General features: G+C 46.2%; 1 protein-coding gene across 4 annotated transcripts in view; it reads left to right on the top strand.

Moving 5' to 3' along the window:
• Window positions 1–12,967, top strand: part of CARHSP1 (calcium regulated heat stable protein 1) — a 33,952-nt gene extending 20,985 nt beyond the window's left edge. For all 4 annotated transcript variants that reach the window (XM_084295679.1, XM_084295678.1, XM_084295680.1 and 1 more), the window contains one exon: window positions 11,177–12,967. In XM_084295679.1, coding sequence (XP_084151805.1) covers window positions 11,177–11,339 — 163 coding nt within the window. In that variant the 3' untranslated portion in view covers window positions 11,340–12,967. The remainder of the gene's footprint in view (window positions 1–11,176) is intronic.
• The last annotated feature ends 514 nt before the right edge of the window (window positions 12,968–13,481 follow it).

Below are 13,481 nucleotides of genomic sequence, written 5' to 3'. Positions count from 1 at the left end.
CATGTGTCCTTTGAGCACGTTGGCCTTCTTCCAATTTTTCTGAAATGTTCACTGCATGATGGACCATTCTGGGTACACGTGCTGCTCCTGCTCTCAATCCCACTCCATTTCACTGTTTCTGTTTAAGACCCCAGCATGTCTCCTATGCTGAGGACCTATATGACTTTTATAAAGGTTATTTTTTGGCTGCAGTGCTTTCAGTGGCCTGTGTGAGAGGCCCCATCTCGCAGGTGGCCCCTCTTGTGGGCTCTGCTACTAACCGTATCAATCCTGGATGCTTTCAAAACGCTTTGACTCTGAGCCATCTCTATACTATATTTAAATGAATATGGCCTGGATGTGGCGTGCCATCTTTCCCCTTTCCTCCACCCAATCGATCTATCCTAAAAACAGTATCGAACAAGTCATTGTGGTTGTAAAAGTTCATGAGCAATCGCACTTCTTGATGTATTTTCAGCATGTTTATTTTGCTGACGTGTGTCGTGTTCTCTGTTTACCCTCACTCGGCCATGCCCTCAGCCTGCCCCTGCAACAAAAAGCTGGAGTAGATAAAGGATGAGGGGGGGAGAGCTGATGCATGGGCAGGGCATGGCAAGCTCCAGCTTCAGCCTAAGCTCTGGCTTCCCAGGTCTCAATTTGGTGTCCTAGCCCTCAGGCCATGCTGCTTCTCTTCAGGTTTAATTGCTTCATTTCAGTGTAATTCTTGTGCTGGTGGAGAACAGCCCATCTCTGTGTCACTCTGTACAGAGCAGGGCATGCTGCAGTTTTTCTGTAGCACAGCAGATCCCTTAAAACAGAGCAGGGGTCTTCTGTTTACCATAGATGAGAAGATTGGAGGGGACCTCCTCTGCCCTGCCTGCTGCTGGAGGGTGCATGTGCCTTTCTGGCAGATGCATTTCCCAACCTCCTCTTAACAATTCCAGTGATGGGGTCCACTGCCTCCCTGGTTGATCTCTTCCTATAAAGAACAGGCCTGGTTCTTAATTGTTTCTGATGTTCAACCTCCCTCTCCCTTGCTTTATGACCCTTCGCTCCTTCCATCTCCGTAGCAGGTGGATGATGTCTTTCCTCTTTAAGCATATAATTAATGCGTTCAAAGACTATTTTTCTTGCTCTTTCAGAGATGTTTTAGCAAGGTAAGTTCATATGAATTTTGTAAGATTGAAGGATGCACTTTATGCAAGTCTTCTAGGCTAAATTCTCCTCCTTTGAAGTCAACAGGATTTATTTATTTATTTATTTACATTGAACCAGGACTGGGCCATAATTTTTAGGATATTCTATATAGGAATAATTGCAGAGCTTAGACTCAAACATAGCTGATGTTTCTGCCTGAACATGTTATTACAAAGTGCTATCACCAAAGTACTGAAGTTTTCAGCACGTTATTATTCTTTAATTACTCTGAGTGTGTCTGAATTAGTTGGAAACAGCTTTTAGTGCTAGAGGGTGATGGTATCACTGTCTTAATTCTGGTGCAAGGTAGCACTGGAAAGATGAATTAATAATGTCTTTCATTTCAGTGGAGTTCACTGTGAATTAGAAACGTTGCTCTTTACTAATGAGAATTGCTTTTTACAGCAGCATGCTGTAACCATCACCGTGTCTCGGGAAGACTCCAATGACTCTGTGCATAGTGTGGGTTTTGAGATACTGCTTAGGTTTGTCATGCAGTGCTTTTCTAGGTGTTTTCCGAGGTTAAACCTGGATGTGGGATAGACATCAACCTGTTCACTGTCTCAGTGTGTTATAGACATCTACTTGTGAAAAGAAAGAGGATTGTTTCTGCTGAATCAGTTCTTCCTGAAAGCTAGGATTTCAGGAACATGATTACAATGGTCTGCCAGTTTAGATCCAGTAAGATTGTAAAGAACACAGCAGAGGGCTCTATGTTGTGGTGATGAGTGAATGCTCTGAGCATCAGGAGCAGCTGCCAATCTTGCAGGTTAATAAGATTTTAAACATAAAAATTTAATTTGAAAGAATAATTTTTTCCCCCTGAGCTTTGGGAAGCAAGGTTACACTTCAATGGAAATGCCTTCTGTGAAAGGGAATCTCTCTTTCCCATATCTTACGAAAAAAAAAAAAGGGGGGGGGAAGCTAATTATACTTAACATGATGTTTACATTTCCATAAATGAATGAGTGTTAGCCTAAAAATAAATTCAAGCATGTGTGGCATGTGGCATTCAAACTCTCGCTCCTTCATTTGGCGTTGCAAAATTTTCAGTTTCAGTATCTGCTGGAGTTCAAGGTGAATACTGTGCTTCTGTCGTGTGGGTGTGGTTTATGAATGGAGTCTGCAGCAAAGCTGTGTTACTGGGGAGCTGGATTTATCGGGTATGGGGAAATACAGCTTAAAAAAGTCAGTTTGGAAAGCAATTATTGAAGGGGTTTTGTCGGTGTGGCTTTGTCTGTTTTAACAGATAGCTCTGAGGAGTGGAGAGAAGAATTGTGTTACTAAAACCCAACCCAAGCACTGTGTTGGGCTGGTTCCTCTTTGAACTGAGGAGGTGCAGCTACACAGAAGTGCACGGTGAGCCAGGGCAGCCTGCAGTTCTCTCGAAATGCTGATGTCTGCGGGGGGCAGGTGGTGGCATTTCCTTCCAAGCCTTCCTCCTGTGGCAGATAGTGAGGTGTGGTGGCAGCTCTGGTGACAGTCACTGCAGGCGGTGGCACTTCCCTGACAGCACTCGTGGCACCTCTGCAGGCTGGTCTGGGGGTGAAGCATCTGTGGCTGGAAGTGCACCACAACAGCAGCGCTGGCGGTGCTCTGACGGGCAGATTGCAGCCAGCTCTCACGTACCGACCCGCACGGCTGCTCCTCTGCACGTCCTGGGGCTGGTGCCGTGCTGGCGGCGTCCTGCCCCTGCCAGCCAGCTGAAGGAGCAAGCCCCAGGCTCGTTGGTGCTTCCTGTGCTATGTGCATGGCGAGTGCTGCTTCCTTGCACTTGCTGGAAGAACTTCTCAAGTTGGTACAAAGGGTTGTTCTAGGGAAATGTGGGATTTTTTTGGTTTTATCGTGCTCAGTTTAGTACTATGCCCATCTCCAGAACAGAAAACAAAATGTGCCTGCTAGTAGTGAATGTAAAACCCCAGCTGGCAGCGTGGGGATGCAGCAGTCACTGAGATTGTCATTCAAGATAACAGCGCTGGAAGCAAAGGAAAATGAGTTCACCTGGTGTAAATTTTTTTTGTAAACCCTTTAGTAAATTTGTAAATAATGACACGTACTGTTAATCTGAAGGGTCTTCTCCAGCCTCTCTGATTCTGTGCCCCACTGTCACTGATCTGATGGTGGTATTGTAGTGCCAGTGCTGAGAACTGTACCATCCTCAACACCTCGCCTCCTCTGCTGGTGTTTCATGGCTGCAGTAACTCAGCTCTCACAACTACTTCATGTTTTGACCATCACTGGAATGTAACCGCCCCTGTGGCTTCAGTTTCACTCTTCATACACTTCCTGCAGAGGTGGCATGTTTCTGGAGAGCGGGCTGGGGAATCCCCTGGGTGGTGGCTCTCAAGGTTCCCCGCAGCTTGTGCACCTTGGGGTTGGGCTGCGGGGTGGAGAGGGGCGAGTTGGAGGTGCCTGTCACAGTAGGTCAGATGATGTTCTTCTGGGCAGCACACAGGAACCCCACACATCTGCTTCCCCAGTGTGTTTGGGGGTGAGCACGTGCAGGAGTCTCGTTTACCCTCGGGGCCTTCGCGTTAGGCTGGGATTTGGCCTGGAGCCTGCGTACCTGCAAAGGCAAGGCAAGGAGACAGCAGCAGAGAGCAGCGAGGAATTAATGACCACACTTTTTTAAAAAGGAGTTTCATTTGAAAAAGTGGCTGACTTCTTGGAACAGGAGAAAAAAAAACACGTGCAGTGCTTGTGGGTTTTCTGCAGTTTGCTGGAGCTTGGCTCTGAAGGGGAAAATGCTGCATTGCAGAGAGGCCTTCAGGGTGCCCTTCAGGCCACTTTCCTGACCCCGTGTCTAATGATGGCTTTGTAGAACTGGCGCTGTACCTCCCCCAGGGCTTCGCTGCACAGCACCTTTGGGTCCCTGGATAGAGGCAGAGTTTGCTGTGCTTTGCTCACACGGTGTGCTGTGACCTCGGGAGAATATGCTCCTAGGGCCCGTAACTCGGGAGTACGGGGGGAAAAAACAAGCACAGAAATGGTCTCCCAGCGGGATCCCAGGTGGAGATACGGTCCTGTTCTGCTGCATTTGGTTTCTGGCTGTGCTGGAGCCATGCTATCAGCAGCGTCTTCCTGCAGGGAGGAACCCAGCTGTGTCCTGGCCACTGTCCCACCGCATCGCAGAGCCTGGCTGTCGGAGCTGCCCACACCCATGGAGGCGTCTTATCGCACTGCTTGCTTTCCTCTGACTTGCCGCCAGCTCGCTGTGTTTAATGCACAACATCAATGCTGACATCTTCATGCTGCTGCTCTCCTAGTGGGGCGTAACAATACGGATTGGAAATTAACTGGTAATTAGAAACAAACCCAGAGCTGAAAGTGAGCTGAGGGAGCGGACCCGTCCAGCCCCTGTTCCTTTCCTGGGAACGAGCAGCAGCTTCTGCTGGCTGCAGGCAGCTGTTCTGGGGCTGCTGGGAAGCCAAACCTGAGCTTTCAGGTTTCCTTCCAAGTGCTCAAGGCACTCGATGACTTGCCTGCTTTGAGCACACTTCCTTCCTAATGTGCTCCCCTCCTGGTGCCGTGCTGCCACTGTTGAAGTGCCTGAAAGCAGTAACTTGTTTGCGGGGAGAGAAGAGGCTGCAGCACAGCAGCTCTTGCTTGGGAGGGGTTTGGGTGTTAACAAAACACGGGCAACCTTTTCCTTAGGGTTCCCATCCACCCCCAGGTTGGCTCAGGAAACTTGCATGCTGCAAGGAATGCCAGCTTGCTGCGGCCACAGTTGTAGCACAGCCTTTCCAGAACCTCCACCTGAGTGATGAAAGCCCTGACAGGGAAAGCTGAGACTTACACTGCCTGCAGGCTGGGCAGTGCAGGAGGCCGTAGGTGCCTGAGGATGGAGCCTCTGGTTAGTGAGCACAGAAGACGACTGCATCCAGAAGCCAAAGCCCTGGTTAAACGGGAGGTATTGCTGCGACAGGATCCAAGCTGGATGCTTGTAGGAACAGGTGTTTTCTGTACATCTGAGTCCTGGTGGGCCTCTTTGGAAAGCTCTGCCTGTTGCGATCACCACTTCCTTCTTGGTGCCCGGTGGGCTGCTTGGTGTTGAACTGGCTGCTGAGTGGGCACGGAGGTGTAACTGTCCCCAAGCATGGATTTGAAAACCATGACTGGAGATCTGAGTGGGGAGATGTGGCAGCACCTGGGAACATCTCTGCAGTGGGCCAGATCCCCCAGAGACCAGGGCAATCCTATAGGTGAGACCTTGGTTGTTTACAGCTGGGATTCCTCAGTGCTTGGACCTCTTTCACACTTGTCTGTCCCAGCTATGAGTGTGACTGGTGGGTGAGAGGCAGCCGTGCTCCTGGTTTGCCTGCCTGCTGCCTCCTTAAAGTCATTGCTGGCATCTTTGATACCTGCCGAGACTGCACGGGAGGGCATTCAGGATCAGTAACTCAGGATGGTTCGCTTCTGTTTGGGTCTGCTGTTTAGTAAAAACACAAGAGGTCTGGGAGGCATGCTGAGGAGCGAAATGAGCTTTGAGAAGCCGCCAAAATAACACAGCCCATCGGTCCGTGGGAGCTGGCTGCGTGGTGTGAGCTGTGGCAGCCTTGTTGACCAACACGGCTCTGAATTCCCTGAAAACTTGTGCTCGAAAATGTTTCCATTTGACTTCGTCTTTCTCCCAGAGGGTTTAACTAGTGCCTTGGAATATGAATAACAGCTGTGAGGAGGAAGAGCTAGAACATTTCTTATTTAGGTAATTTCCTAATAACCTCCCAGCTCCCTAAAAATAGCGCAAGATAAAAATGCTCCACCACACCAGACTGGCACTGAGCTGGGAAATGGGAGTTGCTGGATAATCTAAAGCTTGCTGTATCGTGTCTCTCTCTGACACAAACATCAGGAAAACATTTCACATTTTTAGCTTAATTTATCAAAGTGTCTTAAAGTTCCTGGATACATCAGTAGGCATTAGTTTGAATAGGAATATGCGTACAAGTCTCCTAATGCATTTGTCTTTAGATCAACATTAAATAGAGTAAAAATAAGTACATGGATATAAAACATGTATTTGTAGAAAAGATATAAAATATTTCATCAACATATAACATCAAGAAGTCCATGTTTAATTTCTTCGAACTTGTCTGGGTAACTTACATTGTGTACAGAGCAGCTGCTGCAGACAGAATCTGTTCCAAGATCTCTGTGTACGTTCTCCAATCTCCCCCAGTTCGTTACCTCCCAGCACTTAAGGCAATTGCTTCCTGATGGAGGATCTTCCTGCAGCTCTGCCATCCAGTGTGGAGCTCTGCCATCTCATCAGCTTTCAAGTGCCATTACAGTGTTCTTTCTTGACACCACCAAAAACACTGCGTGATCTGGATGCTGTTCGTTCCTGCTTCTAAGCATCACTTAGCGATACTGCTGCTGGAGTATCGGTACTGGGTACATGCAGCGATACTCCTGCATGTACCCAGTACCACTGTTCCACAAGCAGCATTTGGTGAGCAAACACTGTGCTCTTACACTGTTCACAAACAGGTGTAATCAGGCTGCAAACCGAGACTTTTGTCCTCTTGCTTTTCACGTGCACTGGGGACAATGAGTTAATCGTGTATTTGGTAGGCACCAAGAGTAACGAGTAGCCAGAAGGCTGCAGGAAAAAAAAAAGGATGTCTGATCTGTGGGAGACAGGCTTAAAGACTGAAAACAGAGTACGAAATTAAAGCTGCTTGTGTGGCCACAGCCTTCTCACATAGCTGTGCAAAGGACAGTCCTGGTCTTGATCAGGTCGAGCAAAAGAAGAGACAAACTAGGGGATGAGAAAAAGGAGTGTTGGGATGGAATGAGGGTTTTATCACAAGCTTCAGTCTCTTGTAGTGTCAGTTTGAATAAGGTAAGAAACCAAGAAAGGATCTGATGCTGTCAGAATACATGTAATGCTTAATCCTGTAAGAAGTGCTTTCTAGTGGAGAAAAGTGTATTTTTTGGGGTAATCCTTAGGGCTGTGCATTTTTCAGGGCTAATGTGACCTCACAGGTGAAAGGAACAACAGTAATTAACCTCATGATTCAAGCTTAAGAATCTTGGGTCAGAAACTTGCCTTTTTTTTTTTTTTAATGAGTTAATGCGCTTTTTATTTTCTGTGCAGACGAGGTACAGCAGATGATACTCCAGCCAGTGATCTAACAACTGCCGAGGGATGCGGTGGCTCTCAGTGACAGCTGAGAGCACAGCCTCTAGTCTGGCTTGGTCCCATTGCTTCTCCTCTCCCTGACTGCAGGCTGTTGTATGTCAGGCATACCACTGCTGTGTGCGTACCAATTTGCTTGTTCTTATTTTCATGGAAAAAACAGCACCACTTTGGTTAGCAGGGCACCTGCAACCCCTTTCTTACCAGAGCCCATCCTGGTATAAATTCATATTTCAATTTTAAGCCAAACACATCCCAACAAAAGCCACATCACTTTTAGCTCTTGAGCTGTACTCCTTCCTCACTTGAATATTCAAGTGATATCTAATTGCTTTTTGTTTTTTTTTCAGGAGCTTAAAACACTGTCCTTATGTATGGGTATGTCTCTGGCGCTTCAACAGACAGCGTGACTCCACTTTCCTTCTCGCTTAGCCCCACCTACTAATACCTTTTGCAGTTTTCAAATGTTTATATTGCTAACTGCATCTCATCCTGTTTTACAGGAGCTTTTAGAGAACATGTAAGGTTCCTGTTTGTGAAAAAGGCTTTTCAGCCGAACTTCAGATCTTTTCCTGGGCAGGGCATCCGTTTTGTTTGGTTCCTGCAAAGCAGTGACTTCCGAGCTCGCTGCTTGCTCTGCGTGTTCATCCTCTGTGCAGGAATCAAAAGTGAGGCTCGGGGTTGTGGGGCGGGCAGCCATAACGTCAAGAGGAGACGCTGCTTTAGCTCCAGCTTCAAGTAACAGCTCTGCCTCTGCTCCCTGAAATCCTGTCTGCAGATGGTCCCGCTGCTCGAGGCCAGATGAAGAAACACGTTTCGTTACAATTTGTTCCAGTGGCTCAGCTGCACTTGAGTCAATGCAGACTTTCTGCATCGGCTCGTATTGTCTACACTAATTACATCTGAGCTGGGAGATGGTTCTGTTCACTGTTTTTTGCTAGTCTGGTGTCTTTTTGTGTAGGTAATGCTTTTGTGTGGTAGTGTCTTCCACCAAAAAATGTTACCTTGCTCAGGTGGGACTGTTGCCCTACATGGGGTTGTGTTGTGTGTTACTGCTCGTGGCAGTGTGTTTTTAGCTCAAATAACAGCAGTCCTTTGGTTTGGGGGACTGAGGGCTCATTCATCTGTATGCATGAGCACTGCAGCAGCATGATGCACATATAGCTGATGCTCATGAGTTACTGCACTCAGAACAATCAAGTGTTCATTTGCACTTTATTTTTCTCTAGTGTTTGTGTTCTGTTTGTGGTGGTGGTGTCCTGGTCCCTGCCTTTGATGCCTAATTTGTCTGTCACAGGGGTGCAGGATGGCTGGGCAGGTCTGCCTGCACTGGGTTGGCTCCTTGTCCCCAGGGTATTCCCATGCTACTCGCAGGGCTTCAGGCTGCTGCCATCAATGCTAGGCTTTCAGGTACCAATTAATACAATCTGTCAGGAACGTGCTCTCCCTCACCGAACTCTTAGTTTGTGTTTTAGCTGTGCTAACGCGGAGCAGCAGCAGGACGCCCAGCCTCTGACACAGGACAGTCCTTGACTTCATCTGTGGCAGAAACTGTCTCAAAGGTCCTGCCAGGACTTCAAGGCCAGCTTAGACACTGGGGCACATTTCTGTCTTGCTCTGGAGTGCAGCCCATGGCTTTATTGCCTTTTTGCTGCTTTGCAGTGATCAGTACTTGAGAAAGCATAAAAGAACCGCGTGGCAATGGGGCATTGCCTTACCAGGATCGAACCTACTGGTTCATTCAAGAGATTCAGGTGGGAGATATTGTCATTTCTCTACATGGAATTCCAGTTTTAGTCAGGGCTTGACCCTCTCCTGCATCTCTTCTTGAGGTTTCATTTCCACTTCTCCAGCTGTTAGACAGTACAAGTAACCTCTTCCCATCCTTGCATGAAATCCTTTCATTCAAAGTCAGGGCTAAGCATGGTGGCAAAATCCTTTGGCAGTAAGAAAGGTTAATGAATCTCTGCTCCGAAAAGGATAGTCAGTACTGGGTGTGCGAATCCTTCACGGCTAAAAGAAATATCAGACCTGTTAGAAATGGGGTGAGGGTTATAGATAAAGGCAATAACTGAAGGAGATGGACACAGCAAGAATCCAGAGGTGGGAGCTCGACCACGGTGTGTGCAGTGTGACGCAGGGCTGGGCTGAAGGCTGGCCAGGGGACTTTGGAAGTAAATAAAGGTCAGCCAGATCAGCCTTTGTGGTAAGGAAAGGGTTGTCGGGACTGATGAAGGAGGATTTATCTTGGCTTTTTGGTAAATATTTTTTCTGCCTGCAATTTACTGCCTCTTTCCCAGGCACCACTCTGAAGAGTTCAGCTTAGGATGTGCCCTCCTGGGTCTGATTCCTGCAATCTGGAGGTTAGTCCAGGGAGATAGGACCTGAGGAACATGTTTCAAAGCACAGGCCTTGGGAATGCCTTTAACTTCTGCCCCTGCAGTGACAGAAGCATTTACAGGGTAAAATTCCTGGGTGCTGTGAACATGCCCTCAGTGAAGGCAAATAACAAACACAACAGTCCAGTCCTGACCTAGAAGACCTCTTTTTTTTTTTCTCCCTTTCTCTGGACCACCCCGCACCCCTCTCAAAAAAGTACACAAGCAAGTCATGTGCACAAGGCATCCAGATTTTATATTTAGCATGTTATCTGTTCACCTGGCCTGTTCTAGCTACAGACGGTATGCGGTGCTGCTGTGAGATGCTGAAAAGCCTCTAAACAAAAAGAAATCAAGAGCCTGTGTTGTCAGAGAAGGGAATCCTGAGCACAGGCTTGTGTAGGTATATTTAAAGGAGGGTGAGGTAGCATCCTGTCAAAGGATTGTGAAAATGTGGTTTTGAAAGGCATCTCTCCATGTCTGCAGTGGCACATGCTGGGATTTTTATTAAAAGCTCTGATCTTGAACAGGGAGGTGAGGAAGGCTGTTACCCTTCGTGGTGCTGTCTCCTCAGTACGTGACTCTAGGTAGAAGGTGCCAGCCTTTCCGTCACTTCCCACTGTTTCCAGATAAGATTCAAACACAGTGACAAATGCAGAGTGTGAGGTGTCCAGTACCCCACCTCCTCCAGTACCCCACCTCATCACCCTGGGAGAGGATTGGTAGAAATGGGCGACTGGCTGCTGGAGGAGAGCTTTTTTGGTGGAACACATCAGGGCCACAGAACTAATTTAATTATTCATTTATTTCCCAGCAAGTGATTTTAAATCATTTGATGCTGTTGTACTTGGGCTTGCTTTATTTTTTTAAACACCCCAGGCAAACCGCATGTGATGGGGGAGTAACCTAAAGATAAAATCAGTGACTACAATTGAACAATCTTTCTTTAAAAAGGAGGAGGGGGGAAAAACAAAACAAAACGTCATAACCTTAAGAAAGGGTGGGGGACCAACTTCCTGTAGTTAAAAAACAAAAACAAACAAACAAAAAAAAAACACACACGCACAAAAAAACAAAAACACACAAAAACAACAACAAAAAACACAGATCCCAAAACAAAGCACTGAACAGTGTCAGCCCTGCCCCCTAGTGCTGCCAATGAGTAAGAGGTTATAGGAATGTGTGAAGGTGTGAGGTTCATAATATTGTTCAAAGTTGGGTCCAGTGGATTATTTTTTTTTTAAAGTCATATTAGAGGTTGTATGTAAAGTTGTTTATTATTTTCTAATCTGGTGTTGTTTGCAGAAATTTCATAGGATTTTACTGTGAGACAACCAAAATCAACCTCAGCTTTGATGACTGATGGGTTCTATTAAAACAAACAGAAAAGCTGAAGTATCTTAAGCACATACAGCATTTGTGGTGATAAAACTTTAAGTAAGCGGGTGAGTTATGATTAACTGAAGCTTTCTTCCCACAGCATTGAAGGCGAGTACGTTCCCGTGGCAGGCGACGAGGTCACCTACAAGGTGTGCACCATTCCTCCAAAGAACGAGAAGCTTCAGGCCGTGGAGGTCGTGATTACCCACCTCGCCCCAGGAACCAAGCACGAGACCTGGTCGGGGCACGTCATCAGCTCCTGAAGGCGTCCCAGAGGCAGCGCCGCTGCTGCGGACACTGCCTGTGTGGGTCACTGCTCAACTGGCTGCAGGGAACCTGACCTAAGAATAGTCTAGGTACTGTGCGGGAGGAAATACTGCATTGTCAACAGCAGCAGAAGTAGGCCAAAATTACCATATTTACAGCAGGCCTGATTTTAAAATGAAAAAAAAAAAAAAAGGCAATCCAGATGGTAATGAAATGAAAAATATATATATTAATGTGTTCATAAAAATGTATTTTAAAGAGATTTAGTTTATGTGCTTTGAGGGGGGTGGATTTATTTTTTCCTTTATCTTGTGAACCAATTCTAGTGAATCCCCGGGGTAGTCAGGGAGAGGTTTGAAGGAGAGCTCTTGCAGCACACAGCCACAGCAGAGGTGCAGGTCCAAGGCCCCATGGGTGCGTGAGCACCGTAATCCTTTGAGCTGCTCTTCTGCAAGTGTTAGAGCATGCTTACTGCTGCAGCAGAGCTCGAATGCCTTGGCTTTAGAGTGAGCAAGTTGTTCCTTGCTGTCAGTTGTTTTCCTGATGGAGGGAAGCTCACAAACAGAGCAGCTGCTGCATGGTGGAGAATCTCCATCTGGTGGTTATGTGCTCTTGGCCATGGCTGGGTGTCCTTCAGGTGCAGTGTTTGCATATGATCTGTCTTCATAGGTGTGGAATTTTGTGTTTTTTTTTTTTTTTTTTTTTTTTTTTTTAAAAAGCCTGGATTGTTTGTGAATTTACTTTGGTGCCTTGATGGTTGATTAACCTGATTTTATAGGCCAGTATTAAAAAAAAATTAAAAAAATTAAAAAAAAATTGCTTTAAGGTAAGTGGTAGAAAGCTGTAGCGTAGCTTTGTAGCCTCTGGGTGTATCTGAATTTATACAAATCTGAAGCTTACCTTCTTGATTGCATATAGATGATGAATGTCTGCTAGGGTTTTTCACTCGACAGACAAAATAACTGTACTTCTGCAAAGCAAGTTATATGATTCTATGATACGCTGTTTAGCTCAGTGTATACTGTGCAAGTTACTTAACAGGCTCAGCTGCCTGGGCAACGTAGATTCTGCAGCCGTGTTTCCTTGGAAGACTTGCTTGGTATGATGTGATATGGTCACCCTTGCCCTGATGCTCTGCCTGCAAGATTTCCTGTAGTTGATGTGCAACTATACTGCTCCCATTTGCCTTCCATACCTTTTTCCAAATGAAGCATCTTTCCCTTTTGTTTCCTACCAGTGGATTTTTATTGACTTTGCAAATAATAATAATAAAAAAAAAGAATAAAAATAGAAAAAGATGGCATGCTACTCTTCTGTCAGTTACATGACAGCGTCACTTCAGTTGCCTCTTTGCAGTTTTAACAATAGGCACTTGCTGTCATGAAATGTCTCAAGACTCTTTCCCAGCAGATGAGCTGTTCCAAGGGCTGACCTCGGAGCGCTCAGCTCCATGAAGGTTAGTAGCTGCTCTGATGGCTTGGTTTACTTTAAGCTGTGCCTCTATTACACTGTAGTGTATACTAAGGCTGAGCCTGCAGTGCTGTTTTATTTGTTTTGTTTTGTTTTCTGACAACATGACTAACTAATGGTGGGTTTAACACTAACTTGTGGAATATCACACATGGCTTCCTTTACAATAAATGCGACCATTACAATGCTTTAATATATGTCTTCAGTCTGCTCTCTGCTTAATCTGTATTGAGGACAATTAGCATTAAAGACAGAAGAGGTGCCAGCACATGCAGACTGGTATGATCAGGTGTGTTACCAGAAGCGTTAGGGAGGAAGTTAGCAAGTTTTCTGGCTGTGTAATCTATTATCCTATAATATACACTACTATTTCTGCAAATACATCTTTATATAGTATTTAATATTAGCTATTATTTGTATTAGCATACATTAGAGCCTGGCTGCATTGACTGAACCCTGGGGGATCAAGGCTAGAACACTGCAGAAGGTGCTCCCAAAACAAAGCAGTCAGCAGCCAAAAATGCTGCAGCAAAGCTTTAGACAGCTTTCAGGGGCTGGGACCCAAGAAGCTGCTGCCAAAAGTGGGAGGGATTGTGCATGTCCTAGTGCTATAAGCTCACACTAGAGAAAGCACACTAGAAGCAAGGGACTATGGATTTTTTTTTTCC

This window comes from Netta rufina, assembly GCF_964035555.1.
Source record: "Netta rufina genome assembly, chromosome: 15".
Classification (NCBI taxonomy): domain Eukaryota; kingdom Metazoa; phylum Chordata; class Aves; order Anseriformes; family Anatidae; genus Netta; species Netta rufina.
Note: the sequence above shows the minus strand (reverse complement) of the source record. Positions and strands in the feature narration are given on the sequence as shown.